This window comes from Eptatretus burgeri, chromosome 3 (genome assembly GCF_056783735.1).
Source record: "Eptatretus burgeri isolate ZD-2024b chromosome 3, Ebu_testis_v1, whole genome shotgun sequence".
NCBI lineage: Eukaryota > Metazoa > Chordata > Myxini > Myxiniformes > Myxinidae > Eptatretus > Eptatretus burgeri.
In genome coordinates, this window is record NC_140963.1 from 120,016,371 (window position 1) to 120,032,934 (window position 16,564).

Sequence of the window (16,564 nt, forward strand, 5' to 3'; positions counted from 1 at the left end):
GAAGGAGAGGCTGAAGGAGGAGGAGAGAGGGGTTGGAGAAAGAAGGAGAGGAGAGGGGTTGGAGGAGAAAGGGAGAGGGGGGTTGGAGAAAGAAGGAGAGGGAGAGGGGGTTGGAGAAAGAGGGAGAGGGAGAGAGGGTTGGAGAAAGAGGGAGAGGGAGAGGGGGTTGGAGAAAGAGGGAGAGGGAGAGGGGTTGGAGAAAGAGGGAGAGGGAGAGGGGGTTGGAGAAAGAAGGAAAGGGAGAGGGGTTGGAGAAAGAGGAAGAGGGAGAGGGGGGTGGAGAAAGAAGGAGAGGGAGAGGGGGTTGGAGAAAGAAGGAGAGGGAGAGGGGGTTGGAGAAAGAAGGAGAGGGAGAGGGGTTGGAGAAAGAAGGAGAGGGAGAGGGGTTGGAGAAAGAAGGAGAGGGAGAGGGGTTGGAGAAAGAAGGAGAGGGAGAGGGGGTTGGAGAAAGAAGGAGAGGGAGAGGGGTTGGAGAAAGAAGGAGAGGGAGAGGGGTTGGAGAAAGAAGGAGAGGGAGAGGGGGTTGGAGAAAGAAGGAGAGGGAGAGGGGGTTGGAGAAAGAAGGAAAGGGAGAGGGGTTGGAGAAAGAGGAAGAGGGAGAGGGGGTTGGAGAAAGAAGGAGAGGGAGAGGGGGTTGGAGAAAGAAGGAGAGGGAGAGGGGTTGGAGAAAGAAGGAGAGGGAGAGGGGTTGGAGAAAGAAGGAGAGGGAGAGGGGTTGGAGAAAGAAGGAGAGGGAGAGGGGTTGGAGAAAGAAGGAGAGGGAGAGGGGTTGGAGAAAGAAGGAGAGGGAGAGGGGTTGGAGAAAGAAGGAAGAGGGAGAGGGGGTTGGAGAAAGAGGAAGAGGGAGAGGGGTTGGAGAAAGAGGAAGAGGGAGAGGGGTTGGAGAAAGAGGAAGAGGGAGAGGGGTTGGAGAAAGAGGAAGAGGGAGAGGGGTTGGAGAAAGAGGAAGAGGGAGAGGGGTTGGAGAAAGAGGAAGAGGGAGAGGGGTTGGAGAAAGAGGAAGAGGGAGAGGGGTTGGAGAAAGAGGAAGAGGGAGAGGGGTTGGAGAAAGAGGAAGAGGGAGAGGGGTTGGAGAAAGAGGAAGAGGGAGAGGGGTTGGAGAAAGAGGAAGAGGGAGAGGGGTTGGAGAAAGAGGAAGAGGGAGAGGGGTTGGAGAAAGAGGAAGAGGGAGAGGGGTTGGAGAAAGAGGGAGAGGGAGAGGAGTTGGAGAAAGAGGGAGAGGGAGAGGAGTTGGAGAAAGAGGGAGAGGGAGAGGAGTTGGAGAAAGAGGGAGAGGGAGAGGGGTTGGACAAAAGAGGGAAGGTGGAGGAAAGGTGAGTGGGAGGAAAAAGGGGGGGGAGAGGTGAGAGGATGGGAGAGAGAGAGGAGAAGAAGGAAAGGGGGGCGGGGGGGATTCTGGCAGATGTGATGCCCAGTTTAACTTCCAGCTGAGAGACGGCACAAACATTGATGAATCACCCTGCCTGTGAACCACTGAGATGACAGTTTATAGCTGAGTCTGGATTCAAACCTTGGCGAGACAGCTTAGAGCGAGTAAGCGTGCGTACCTCTGGGTTATCCTGCCGTGATGTGGCAGATTTACTGTTTTGTAACAAATGAAAATATTTTTCAATGGACGGAGGTTACTGTTTTCACCCCTGTCTGTTTGTTTGTGAACAGTATTACGGAAAAACTCCGACGAATTTCGACAAAACTTGGTGGGGGGATTAGGTATGGTCCAAGGATCATGCCATAAGATTTTGGACTTGGTCTAAAGTCCAATATGGCCGCTATGGCGGCCATTTTGAAAAAATATTTGAATTTTTGTTTTTGCATTTCTACATGTTTTAAGTGATTTCCAACCCCAAAAAAATAAATTTGTTAGAGGGCAAAAAAAAAAAAACCCAAATTTTGCAACTTTTTTTCAAAAAAATTATTTTATTTGAAAAAAAAAAAATTTGAATTTTTTTTTTGCATTTCTGCATGTCTTAAGCTATTTCCAACCCCCCCCCCCAAAAAAAAATTGTTACAGAATAAAAACCCAGAAATTTTGCAACTTTTTTTTTCAAAAAAATTGAGTTTTTTTTTTGCCATTTCTACATGTGCGTCGATCTAGTTTAGTTTATTCAATCGTGGTTCAGTAGAGTCTGATCAGTTTTGACCTACAATGAATGGGATATCAGGTTCACTTAAGTGACCCAGCAGTATTGACGGCGGAGGTTTTGTACTCTACCAAGTGCTCCCCCCTCTAGTTTACTCATTGTAATCATCTAATTTATTTTGCCTTCCTAACTGGAAATGTCCCCATGGAGAACCGAACCACGGTATCGCCATGGGAGTTCGTAGAGATCGAAGCTTGAGTGGCCAATTGGCTTAAGCACTCATGCCCACACTCCAACGAAATGGTTGAAGAAACTTTTAAACATGGGGGCAATACCCCTTGGTGCTCACCTGGTAGCGACTGGATAAGATAACCGGGAACCACTGGTAGGCATGGATGACTTGCACAATATTTAACGGAGTACAAAGTAAATACCTCTGGATTTTTTTTAATGGTGTGAAGAACTCGTTGAGCGACGGTCGCCGTTCCTCTTCAGTCTCTGCCGACTTTCTCAAAGATAAGTTCTGCGGTCGTTTTTACTGTAATTTTATCTCTGTGTTTACTGTGTGTTTCCAGTTCGGTCTTGTGTTAAAAATTGTGATAATCGCTGAGTTTTCGTCATATTTTCATATCGGGTTTCCTCGAGGCCCTACCCCTACCCTTCTTCCCGTTTGTATGCACGATTGTGTTGATTGTATTTTCTCCTCATTACCTCCACCACCGAAGGTGGAGGTGGTTGTTTTCACCCCTTTCTGTTTGTTTGTTTGTGTACAGGCTATCTCAAAAAGTTGTCGACAGGTTCGGCGTGTAACAAGGAAGAAGCGATTCGATTTTGGTGACGATTCGGATCACATGACTAGAATTTTTGAAGTGATTCTTCACCATTGAGAGATTGGGCCAAATTGATATACAGCACGATATCTCAAAAAGTTGAGGATCGATTCGGATGAAACTTGGTGGACAGGTTGGGTGTGCGACGAGGACGAATCGATTCGATTTTGGCGAAGATCCAAATCCGGATCCGATAATTTTTTCCAGTGATTCTTCACCAATGAGAGATCGAGCTCAAAAACAATATAGCATGATATCTCAAAAAGCGTTGAATCACATCTTGAAGCCATATTGATCCGAACGGCGGCTTTACATAGAGAAACAGTACATGTTGAGCTCGGATTTAGATACCGATTCCACCGTCATTAGTGAATTTTAAGGTTCTTCGAATGTTGAAACTAATCAGTGGGCTTTTGAAGAAACTATTGGAGATAAAATTAGTAATGGAAATGCCTTTGGTGGAATTGTGGAGCCAAGTCGTTTTGAGCCCTGTGTGAGCAATTCAGAGGAAGGAAGGCGGAAGTGTTTGTGAAAATGAAAATGCTGGTCACATGATCACTTCAGCTTGGCAGGCGTTATTTCCTGTTCAGTTCACGGTTTGTAATGGAGGGATTTTTTATTAATTGGTAAATCGGTTTGTATATTACTTGAGCAGAAATACCCATCATTGCCAGACAGCAGACACTGCAGACAAATGCTTTGTCCCACTGTCGCAGGCTAACCAGCTGTCTTGTATGTTACGGGACCATCCCGTTTCGTACTTTCCCCGGAAGGCATTTGTTTCTGTGCCGTGTCCCACCATCATGTCCGTGAGGCGTCGACGTCCCTCTCCAGTGGATGGGAGATTGTGGAGGGGGAAGGAGAATGGAGAGGAAGCGTAGGACGGTGGTGGTGGTGGTATTATGGGGGTGATGGGGGATTGTGGGGGAATGGTGAAGGTGCCCTTGTGGTACCTGCCAGGCAATGGCAACAGGTGTTTGATTTACCGCTCAAATCGTCCGTGTACATGTGCTGGTAGCTGGGTAGAGATTGTGTTGCAGTTTCGAGCGACGGCCGTTTCTTCCACTTCAACGTGGGGATGGCATCCTCTCTCAATCGTGGTGGATGACCACAAGATCTAGCCATCTCTGTCGTTTCAAAACACGCCATGTAAAATGTTCCGAGCACAAAAGTGAACATTTTCCCGGCCTGATCCACACTCGGGTATTTCAGACCAACCTCGTTCAATTTCTGGCAAACTTAGGGACTTACGGGCATCGGTGCAGCACGGAAATATCGGTTTGTATTACAATACAAGCACCAAGCATGCATCGACTGGGCAGACTTGTGGAAATAAATAAATAAATCGAAAATTATTCACCGTTTGAATTAAATCGTAATGCAACGTAACCCGTACACAGTGCGGATCCGGTGGTCTCCTCCCGGGTGCAACGTCGCGGCTCATCTGAAGGCGGCGAAGATAGACTTTTAAATCGCAAGTTTACTTACTCTACAATAATTCGGAAATCAGAAAAAGACATCATTTCTATTTTGTAGGATATCAAGGGACAGATTAGCGTCGAAGTGGTCCGAGCATGGGGGGGGGGGGGTCCCCTTTCACCATTTTGAAATTGCCACTCTTTCGTCAAAACGCTGAAAGTGCCGCTGTTCATCACAACGCCGGAACCGATGAAGCTACGAGTCAGATGGTCCCTTCGTTTTGGTTCAGGTTCAAGGAAAGAACAAGCCCAGCGAATGTCCCCCGGAGATAAGTTCACATCTCATCTTCCGAATCGTCCGCACTTTCACGTCGTTTTGAAGGGAAACAATGGCAGCCCCCCCATCATTGTAGGTTTTTTTGCTGCATGTTTCAAGGCTTTCTGGAAAAGAACCACCCGGCGTCCATCAAGAGAAAAGGAGATGCAAGTGGCCATTTATTTATTACGTAAGTGAATATGGCAGAACACTTTTCGCTATTTGACGTCCCTCACTCCTTCGGTGCGTACGTAATAAATAGACAGCTTCGAGAGAAAGGGACAAAAGCCAATGATCGCGCGATCGATGCACGTGAAGGAGAGTTGGAATAAAATAAATAATTAAATAAATAAAAAATAAACAAATAAATAAATAAAAAGAGGCGCCAACATGAGGAGAAACTTAAACAAGTCCGTTCGATGAGACAAGTCCCACCTGTTCAGGAGAGCGGCCCCGCAGCTCGAGGCTCAAACGTTTCTTCATGTCCATCGTCGGCATTCTCAAGCGGTCTCCACACACTCCGGGCCTGGAAGCTTCACAACGCGCGGGCAACTCAACTCAACCTCCAATAGCCGACGACACGCGAGACGGTGTAAAAAATATTTATTGTTACCTCAATTATAATCGAATCGAGGATACGGAATGTTGAGCGAAACTTAAATAACGGCGTGCGGTGATAATTGCGAAAAAAAACATTCACACAACGCGCCGCTCGGGCGACCACTCGCCCGGCTTTTGCGCGCGCCGATTTTTTAAAATTTATTTTTGGTATTTGGGTTTAAAACATTTCCCGAGTCACGCAGTTGAGTAATTTACTTTATTAAAAGTAATAAAATAAAAATACTCAACAAAATCTATAACCATATATAATAAAATGTTTGAAGTCATATCAAGCGACCGTGTGGCCTAATGGATAAGGCGTCTGACTTCGGATCAGAAGATTGCAGGTTCGAATCCTGTCACGGTCGAAATTTTTATTTTATCTCAAAGGAAAACTCCGATGAAGTTGATTTTTTTCAAACGACTCGTTACGGAGAACGTTGAAGAGAGAAATACCTGCAGGGGGTTCGGCATTGTGAAGTTCGCCGTCATTATTTGGCGGTTTTTTTGTTCACAATCATCAACACCTTTGTATTCAAGACACTTGTGAACAAAATGTTTTTTCTCCACCACGGATCAGGTGTGTGTTCGGCCTCTCCCTCTCGGATCGAGGAGGCTTTTCGCCTCTTGGGGTTGTTTGGACAATTCATCAATTTTTAATGGTACCCCAAAGTTTCTTCGACACTCGAGTACTCAAACCACCTTTCGGTTTTTCTCCTTTTTTTTCTGCCAATTTCCGAGCTGTACCCGGGATCCGAGTTGTACCTGGGATCCGAGCTGTATCGGGGATCCCAGCTGTACCCGGGATCCGAGCTGTACCCAGGATCCGAGCTGGATCTGGTATCCGAGCTGTACCCGGGATCCGAGCTGTATCGGGGATTCGAGTTGTACCTGGGATCCGAGCTGTATCGGGGATCCCAGCTGTACCCGGGATCCGAGCTGTACCCGGGATCCGAGCTGGATCTGGTATCCGAGCTGTACCCGGGATCCGAGCTGCACCCGGGATCCGAGCTGCACCCGGGATCCGAGCTGTACCCGGGATCCGAGCTGTACCCGGGATCCGAGCAGTATGTGGGATCCGAGCTGTACGTGGGATCCGAGCTGTACGTGGGATCCAAGCTGTATCTGTAATCCGAGCTGTATCTGGAATCCGAGCTGTATCTGGGATCCGAGCAGTACCTGGGATCCGAGCTGAACCTGTGATCCGAGCTGTATCTGGAATCAGAGGTGTATCTGGGATCTGAGCTGAATCTGTGATCCAAGCTGTACATGGGATCCAAGCTGAATCTGTAATCCGAGCTGTATCTGGGATCCGAGCAGTACCTGGAATCCGAGCTGAACCTGTGATCCGAGCTGTATCTGGAATCAGAGGTGTATCTGGGATCAGAGCTGTATCTGGGATCCGAGCTGTATCTGGAATCAGAGCTGTATCTGGGATCCGAGCTGTATCTGACTTTCAGAATGAAATTTTGCATCAATGAATCGGAATATAAAGTCCACAGGGTTAACATAATGCTTTTGACATTGACCTATTTTTGAGGTCATGACCTAATTAAAGACATTTTAACATTTCAGATTCTGGATTTTCACCAAAATTGAATCAATTTGTCCTTTGTTGCACACCCAACCTGTCCACCAAACTTAGTCTGAATCCCTCGCTAACTTTGAGATACGTGCTGCTCATGGATGCATCGACAGGGGTGAAACCATAACAACCTCCATCCATCTTTGGTGGTGGAGGTAACGAACGAACGCAAGATTTGTTCTGCATCCTTTTTGAGGAAGCTGAAAATTGCAATAGCAACCACCTCATTGCATTGCTTTGTGCAGGAAGCTGCTATTGCTGTGCTGTCCTTCTCCATGATCGTACGCAGACCTGCCATGCGGTCGATAACTTATGATTCATTTAAAGGGACTTTCGGAAGCACTGTCTAATTTTATCTGATTTGTTGTACCATGCTCCCTTGCCAAAGCGTTTGTGCTGCCAAAACAGTTTTCGGCAAGAGTTACACTGGGTGGTGTGCCTTTGCCTTCCCAGCATTGTTTGTCCTTTTAAATGCTGAGCTTCAAGCAAGGAAGCAACACATCCATCCATCTGTTGGGACCATACTCTGTGCAGAGCATTGGTGTTGCCGAAGTAGTTTCCTGGGCTATTTGACACAATCCTGGACGGGTCGCCATTCCGACACAGGATACCAGCAAGCTGGCACTCATTTTGTCGACCTCGGAAGGATGACAGGCAGAGTCAACCCCAACTGGTATTAATTCAACAGCTGAGTGGGATTTGAACTCAGGATCCTTGGATCCCAAGCCCACCACCCAAACCATTAAGCCAACACCAGGCATATAAGGAAGCAGCACATACCATTTTTAAAGTCTTTAGTATGACTCGTCCAGGATAAGAACCACACTCAGACTAGATGCACTGTCTTTAATAGACATTATCATATCGCTTGCAAATTTTCTCTTCCCTCTCCCCTTTTTCTCACACTCCACTCCGCTCACCTTAAGCTTTGTCCTCAAATCAAAAATATTCCAATAGATGAACGACTACACTTATAGTCCCACCTTCCTATGGGATCGGTTGGGAAACGATTTTGACCCAACTCTTTCACAAACAGGCTGCCCAATCATGAAATTTGTCTTAAACTGATATCTTAAGTGTACTCACCTTTGAACTGTATAGCCTGGGTTCTTATCTCAACCAAACTATAAACTGTGACTGGTATTTTGCAGACAGAGCAAGGCATCAATGTCCGCTCCAGCCATCAGATAGCTGGTAGCATCCTGTCTCGGGCACATGTGTTGGTGGATGTTACCAAGACCCCACGCTGTTCTTCACGAAGGATAAGCAAGTTATCGCTGTCAACATGAACAAATTATAAATTACTGCTCCGACTGCTGACAAGGCAAAGGAAAACCACTCGGCATCATGGTGCCCACAAACAGCTGCAGGAGCACTGATGCCATCAAGTATACACTACCTTCAATCGATTACCTCGACCACCGAAAGTGGACGGAGGTCATGTATTCACTCCTGTTTGTCTGTGAGCAGGATATCGCAAAAGGTTACGGACAGATATCTCAGAAAGTTGAAAGGATTCAGCCGAATCTTGGTAGATGAGTTGGGTGGGTGATGAGAATATTCCGATTCGATTTTGGTTCAGGTCCCGCTGCAGATCTGGCCTACCAGTGGGATACAAAATGTAAATGGTTGAGCCTGGTGTAGGTATATGCACTCTACCACATGCAGTTCTTTGTTTTAAGTGCATGGGGTGTGGATAATGCAACCGATGCTTCATCTCCACCCACACGCTTGTGCTATGCCCTTATCTACCCGCGCCACAATCAGAGAAAAGCCGTGGAAAGAAATACACCCACCGACGCTGGCCTCTGCATTTATTTCTGGGAAAAATAAAAATACAACCCGCCAACCATAGGCAGTCGAGTCCGCTTTCGTCTCCGCTCCATTGATGTCGACACTCAGGCATCATCAGCTTTGCAGCTCTTGAACACCAGCTGTTGCACTTGCTCATCACTAAGTGTAGACTATAAATGACAGGTTTTTTTTTTATTTTTTATTTCAAACAAGGCAGCTGGAAAAACTAAAAACAGTCATTACTCACGACTGCCACACCAGGAAGAGGTTTTTTTTTACATTTTATTTCAACCTTGATGGAGCTTAACAGGATAAAAACTCATGACAAATCAAACCCCCAAAAATAAAAGGGATCAGCATGTAAAGCAGAATTCCACACCCAGGGTCCAATTAATATGCCCATATGTGCTGATGGACTCAGACTGGAGACCACCACAAAGCTACGCTGGAAAGAAAATGGAAAAAAATACTAATAATAAGATTTCCAAACAAATAATTTATACGTACAACCTACCATACTTTCTCAAAATAACATTTATTCCCGATGACAAAAACTTTCAAAAACAAAGAGAGGAATACAATACGATACCAAACAAACTTGCAGGAAAGGACAACAAACTCATGAAAATCAATGAGATTTTGCAAAAAACGGGCACAATGCGCTTGGAGAAGGTTTTACAAACACGCACACCAAGCACAGGAAGAATATTTACATTTCATTACGATCGTTACCTTTTGGTTTAAATTGTAATACTGTCGAGTGCAAACATCACGCTCTTCAGATCGGGGTTCGATTCCACATTTTCTTTGCTGCTGCAAATCAAAGCCTGGAAATTTAAGCACGGCACAACATCATCATCATCATTTGCCATCCTATGACAGGATAAGGCTATTGTTTAATACGGTCATTCTTTAAAACACCTGATGTTATTTATTCCCACACTCCAAAATCTGCCGAGCTGTGAGAAAAAACAAAAACAAAACGCGCTTGCTCAGAATAGTGTTGGAGTTGCCCCATTTCATTTCTCACGTCATCAATACCCCAAACAAACTTGGTGATCAGCAAATGATGGCTGCACTTCGTACCCAAAGCACCGACTACCCAGTTCGTTCCTTCATGGTGCAGAAGATGTTTCCCAAAGAGCAACCACACTCTCACATAGCAAGCAGTGTTACCTGGTATCAAGGTGTCCAGAAACACCAGACCACTTCTTACAGTCCAGGCAGGCATTAGTGATTTGATGCCTCCTCTTCACGAAAGACACCAATGCCAGCCCATAATCAGGAAATATTGACCAAACTGCTTCAACAAGCATTGAACACAAAACTCAATTCAACTCTTTACCATTATCAATCAGACTGGCATGATTCTCCAGGTCTGAGCATTACTTCGTCGAACTATGAAACCATGGAGAGATTTTTCCCAGAAAAAATACTTCGATAAAACCAGAGCATTGTTATCAGCAAAAGCAAAAATTTGTAACTTCCTTGGTGTGGGGAAGCCTAGTTAGCTGCTGCGAATGTGGCATCCGTCTTCAGGTTTCCATGCGACAAAAGGTGGTGGTGGTTCTGAATAGATGGCTCGTTGTACCTCTTTCATAATGCAGCCACACAACGGAGGATTTGTTTGGGCGAATCCTTGGCGATTCACCTCATAGTTGCTGGGCCTCTGTCCTCGAGTCACCGTACAATCAAGTGAATGGCGCAAGAGATTGCCCTGAGAAACATACTGTAATTTGAGAAGTGTGTTTGTTTGACTTGTATGCAACCCTGAACCACTGGACGGAAGGAGTTGAAAACTGTTGGTTTTACTCGGGGTGTGCAAGGGGAGAGTTTTAGGGGGTTTAAAAAAAACAGTCCTGGGAGTCAGAGTGGGAAGGATCCAATTTCTCTTTGCAAACATGTATGGCGTTAAAATGCTCACACTGGGAGGGGCTATATGGACAAGTCAAACGTAAAAAATACGCCAATTCTGGGGGCAATAACCTGTCAATAATGGTGGATATTCTAGACTCCAAGGAGGTATGCACACTTCCATCTGAGTTGTCAAGTGTGGGTTTGAATGTCGAACCAGCGATCAACCGTTACTCTGTTGGTGCTTTTCAGGCAAGGCGAGGAGTGTACATGCCTTGATGCATGCTTTTTTCCCTTGAATGGACGTAAAACTGGATTTGCAGTCTGCCGGCATTAGTTGGTGGACGATAAAGATCCCACGGTGTCCTTCGTGAAGAGTAGGTGAGCTCCCGCCAGCACCCTGAACAAATTACAAATTCCTGCATATTCAATTGCGTGTCCTGCGTCAGAGTGGTGACCTCTCTCGGATTGTAACAACCAGCCAAGAAACTGCTTCGGCAGCACCAACACTCTGTGTAGAGCACAGTGCACAATGACGACGATACAACTCGGGGGAATTTTATAATTTCCTGTTGGTTCACATGTGCCATTGAAACCTATTATATACTGAAACGCAAAAGAAACTTACCACCTTTTAAACCTTCAAATGTCAACAATAACACTGCGTGTAGTAAATGTGTGAACTTATTTGTGGACAATCGTGTCCTCACTGTCAGACAAAACGGTCACGGATGGTCACTTGAACCTTCAATGGTCACTTCATAGCACAGCTGTTGAACAGCCGTTTTGACTGTCAATGATTAGCCAAGGGGTACGGGTTGATTTTAATGAGCTGCACGTGATGTCTTGATATTGGCTTTAAAAAGGCCAGTGCAAAATGGGAATTTCAATCAACATGCCACGATTGTAAAGGGATCAACGGCAGTGTGCCTTGGGCATACTGCAAGGCGGATTGAGCTACCGTGAGGTGGCACGTCGCCTTGGCTGCTCACACCAGACGATATCGGCCCTTGTGGACAGAGACACCCTCCACAACTCTGCAGATGACAGACCTCGATCAGGGAGGCCAAGAGTCACCATTGCAAGGCAGGACAGGCAGATGGTCCTAAGTCAGATGGCTTCAGACGTTGAGAACTGAGTGGGACAGAATCCAGCAGCAATCCTTCCAAAGACTGGAAGGCAGTATGCCCCGACGATGCACTGCCTGTATCCAAAACAATGGTGGCCACACACGCTATTGAAAGGGGACTGACATTGCACCCTGTGCTGTTCTGTACTGTAGAACAAACTTATGAGATGGTGTATCTTGGTCAAAAACTTGACATGTCATCAATAAAATGCCAATGTTTCAATTAGCAATTGTTGGTTTGTTTTATTTTGAACTGTCACAATTTTGTGACATTTCAAACAAGTGGTAAGTTTATTTTACGTTTCAGTATATTAACGAGAACTGTGGTGTCTGTCCATGCAGTCGGTTGTCTCCCCTTTCCTGCACTGCGTTTTAAAAGCCCCACATGCAGGTAAAGCTTACCATTCAACCAGAAGACGAGGATGACACCAAACGAGATGCATTTTAAACATATAATTACACCATGAAATCACGGATTGTTTGTTACCTCAGTCACCAAGGGTGGACAGAGGTTTTGTTTATCTGTGAACAGGATATCTCAAAACATTATGGATGATTCGGACGAAACTCGGACAGCTTGGCTGTGTGTCAAGGAAGAAGCTATTCGATGTTGGTGAAGATCCGAATCCCAATCTGTATCAGAGAATTTTTTTAGTGATTCTTCATCATTGAGTGATGGGGCTAAAAACAATATCTCAAAAAGTTATGAGCAGATTCAGACGAAAAACTTAGTCGACAGGATGGGTATGGGCCAAAAACGATGTGCAGCAGAGCATGGTATCTCAAAAAGTTGTCGACGGATTACGACAAAATGAGGTGGAGTTGGTTGGGTGACGAGAACAAGCCGATTCCATTTTGGTTCAGGTCCAGATCCAAATCCGACCCATCAGTGGAACACAAAATGTAAACTGTTCAGCCTGGCAGAGGAAAACGCTCTATTGAATGCCGTTCTGGTTCACAGTGCGCTCAGATTCGACCTCAGGTTTATCAAAAAGTTGAACAAACTGTGCCAATGTTGTTAATAACACTTTGAACAAAGGTTGCGGTGAAAAGCGATCATTTCATTAAAGAATGAGAAGTGCACTCTTCGTCATCGAGAGATATGCCTCTGCCCACATTATATCACATAGGTGCCAAACCATGTGACCCATGACATCATAGGTGGAGAACTTTTTGTTCCTCATGGATAAGCGATCATACCTGCAAAGTTTAGCCTCGATCTGTTCAACCGTTTTGAAGGCTTTTATGTTACAAAAAAAAAAAAGACTGCCGAACCATGTGACCAATGACATCATCAAATTCCCCCTCCCCCCTCCCACATGCAATTCAGCCCTAAATGACCCTCAAATATTTTCATTCTGATCAGATAAAGAGTTTAATGTGTGCAATTATGTCATACTAGTACGTGCCCATAAAAAAAGAATAATACTAATAATAATAATAAATAAATAAACCACAAAGGCCGTTTCTTCACTCTCACGTGCCCGTACGTGCGTGACCCGGAAGTTCGATATTATTCGCAGTTACGATTATTCGCAATTTATTTTTAATACCCAATTATTCAATTAGCGCCAACGTATTTTACCTTTTCGCAATGTCGTGGCAAGGAAAAACAAAAAGAGAAGAGAAGAGAGAGAAAAAAATTTACTTCCTGGTTCGAAGCATACCAGCACTCTGATGTTCCCGAAATTTATACACCGTCTAATATGAAAACGATCATAACTTGGGCCATTGTGTTTATCTATAAATGCGCATAAGAAATCGAGAAATTATTAGAATACACGGTCATCACTCTCTGGAAGCCCGTATGTTTTAACCCGTAATGGGGAACGTGGCTGTGCTTCCCTTCCCCATCGGCCACGCCCACGCAACAACGTGTCTTCACATTGGTTTGGTAAATAAATGGCCATAACTTGGGAAGCACTTGTCCGATTAATATCAAACCTTGAAAAGGCACATCCTCAGGTCCCCAGCAATATAGCTGGCAAGTTTCAATTAGATCGGACCAGAGGTTGTCGAGAAACAGCGGTCACACACACACACACACACACACACACACACACACACACACACACACACACACACACACACACACACACACACACACACACACACACACACACACACACACACACACACACACACACACCTGGAATTATAGATAGATAACCATGACATCATCAACAACAACAATAAAAAAAACACATTCCCCATTCCCCAAGTCACAGTTGGCTGAAATTCTTAAAGCGCAAGTGAACATCCCAGACAGAGAACCAAGGGGAGATGCAGTCATCATTGATGGCTCAGCACTTATCAATGCCCTACCTCCACGCACTTCAAAGATATTTGATGACTATGCTAAAGAAGACATCATCCCAAAGGTGGAATCCTATGGTACCAGGTACGAGAGGGTGGACGTAGTGTTTGATGTGTACAAGAAGTAGTCTGAAGTCTGAGGCAAGGTCGAAAAGGGGGCAAGGAATCAGAAGAAGAGTGACAGGAACCAGTAAGACCCCCAGTAACTGGAGAAGCTTTCTTCGAGATGACAGCAACAAGACTGAGCTGTTTCACTTCCTTGTGGAAAAGATGTGTGAAGCCCAGACGACAAGCACAGTCATTGTCACAAAAGGAGAAGATGCCATTAGCAACACAAGGAAGTCACTGGATGCTGTGTCTCCATGTTGTCATGAAGAAGCTGACACTCAAATATTTGTACACATCAGGGATGCAACGACGGATGGTAGCAAGTCCATTATCATTAAGGCTAATGACACGGATGTACTAGTCATAGCAATATCTGTACTGCCATCCTTACAGGAACTAGGTCTTGAGAACATGTGGATTGCCTTTGGCCAAGGAGCCAAGGTACGATGGATTCCAATCCATGAGATAGTTTCTGCAATAGGGCCTGAGAAAGCTAGAGGGATCCCATACTTCCATGCGCTCACTGGATGTGACGTCGTCTCTGCCTTCCGAGGTAAAGGGAAGAAAACTGCATGGCAGACTTGGAACGTCTTTGATAATGTTTCTGAAACATTCACCAATCTCAGCCAGCATCCAACATTGATTCGTGATCTTGACTTTTTTGAAGTTTTTTTTTTTTTTCAAATTTTTCAAAATTTGGATTTTGAAATGGTCAATCAGGCAGATTTGATTAGAACCCCCTGGAGAACAAATGTGCCAAATTTGATGCTTGTATCATCATTTGCACGATTCCTCTCAAAAATTGCTGTTATCTGCCCCACTAGCGGTAGCGAGGCCAGAGAGGAGACGGTGAAATACAGAAAGACCAGTGACCTACCTGCGGTGAGAAAGTGAGAGACCCAAAGACTCAGCCTCATTGCAGGAGATACTAATGATCTTAAATGCCTTGGTTTCCACACCGTGAAGCTGAGAAAGGTGAGAGGTGGGAACACCAGCCCAGAGGGGAGAGCATTACTCCACCAGGCTGCGGATGAAAGCTTTGTACATGGTCAGGAGCTCAGGTGTGCCAAGGCAGGACTTTGCACAATGGAGGATGCCTAATCGGCGACTGGCTTTGGAAGCCAGCTTGGAGATGTGGCTTTCCCAGGAAAGATCATGGCAGATAGTGAGACATAAAAGTTTTAATGAAAGGACTTCTTCAGCTGGGGGGGGGGGGAGGGAGGGGGGGTTCAGACGATCCATTCATAGAGACTTAGTGAGAGTGTGAGATTTGATAGGATTGAAGGTTCTCAAATAACAGCGAGAGAGACATTCACTTTGACAATCATGTGGTCAGATGATCGATTGGAGCAAAGGAAGAACAGCAGATGTTTTCTGGGGAAGTGGTCAAAATCAGATCCAGAAGAGATGGAGTACGATTGGTTGAAATCCTGGTCGGGAAGATGGTTGAGATCCTGACAGACTATCAGTCCCAATGAGTCGCAGAAGTCTTTTAATGAAGAGCCATGGCAGGGGAAGTAGGTATCAACACCCAGCCAACTGGCATGATGACAATTGAAGTCATCACATATGACGAAGAAAGAGTTGTGATTAGAGGATCAAAGTGGGTCCATGTTTTTGGTGAGTGAGGTGTAAATGGAGTCATCACAGTTTGGTGGATGGGACAACACACAGAAAAAAAAACAAGAGGTGGGAGAGGGAGGGAAGCTGTAGCCAGAGGTTATAGGTTGTGTATAAACCCCTTCCTGGGGGTGTGGGGGAGTGAGGGCAGTGCATGGAGAGTGAGAAATAGAGTTTTTGATGAAGAGAGCCAGGACTAAGCTCAGGTCTGTCATACCGGAGGAGGGAGCAACCAGGAAGAGATACTAGGGAGTCAGAGACGTCGTGAAGGAGGAAAGTTTCTGTTAAGCAGATTATGTCTGGTTTGTCAGTGACAACCTGTATGGAAAGATCCGTCAGGTTTGAGCGAAGGCCATGGATGTTTGAGGTCCACACTGTTAAGGAAGAGGGAGGGAATGAGCCTTTGCGTGCAGGGGAGGGAGGGTAGGGAGAGATATAGAAAGAGTGTGGGGGATTACAGAAGAGCTTGGGGAGAGAGCCAGATGAGGAAGAGAAAAGGCTCAGTGGTGATAGGATGAGGCACAGTGGGGAGTAATGAGAAGGGACAAAGGGAAGTTGAAGATTGGAGGAGGTAGAGGGATGGGATGCAAGAGAGAGGGCAGGGGAAGGAGGCAGCTTTGTGGATGCGAGAGGGGCAACTTTGGGAAGGGGGAGTGAGGGGGAGATTGGAGGGAGAAGGGTGAGAGGAGAAAGTTGAGGGAGAAGAGTGAGGGGGAAGAAGTGAGGGAGAAGGGTGAGGGGAGGGTTGGGGGGGGAAGAGTGTGAAGGTTGCTTTGAGAGGGAGGGGAGACGTGAGCAGGCATGGCCAAGGGGAAGGAGGGCAATGGGAGGGGTGGGGGGGGGAAAGGGGAAGGATGAGACTGGTGGTCTGGTAAAGAAGGGAGCAGGCAGGAGGTACAGCATTTAAGGGGTT

The 16,564-nt window shown here is 45.8% G+C and overlaps 2 protein-coding genes and 1 non-coding gene across 5 annotated transcripts in view; 1 reads left to right on the plus strand and 2 right to left on the minus strand.

The window, feature by feature from the left end:
- The window catches only part of LOC147030845 (acidic leucine-rich nuclear phosphoprotein 32 family member B-like), a 61,901-nt gene extending 56,546 nt beyond the window's left edge, over positions 1-5,355 (minus strand). Inside the window, exon 1 of the mRNA XM_085875364.1 lies at positions 5,081-5,355. Coding sequence (XP_085731490.1) covers positions 5,081-5,143 — 63 coding nt within the window. The 5' untranslated portion in view covers positions 5,144-5,355. The remainder of the gene's footprint in view (positions 1-5,080) is intronic.
- Positions 5,356-5,540: 185 nt separating this feature from the next.
- Positions 5,541-5,613, plus strand: TRNAR-UCG (transfer RNA arginine (anticodon UCG)). The gene has a single exon. It is a non-coding gene; the product is annotated as a tRNA-Arg (tRNA).
- A 3,275-nt stretch (positions 5,614-8,888) lies between these two features.
- The window catches only part of LOC147030847 (uncharacterized), a 31,135-nt gene continuing 23,459 nt past the window's right edge, over positions 8,889-16,564 (minus strand). For 2 of the 3 annotated variants that reach the window (XM_085875367.1, XM_085875365.1), the window contains exon 10: positions 8,889-9,451. In XM_085875367.1, the coding sequence (XP_085731493.1) occupies positions 9,365-9,451 (87 nt within the window). In that variant the 3' untranslated portion in view covers positions 8,889-9,364. The remainder of the gene's footprint in view (positions 9,452-16,564) is intronic. The other variant, XM_085875366.1, reaches the window with a different exon arrangement.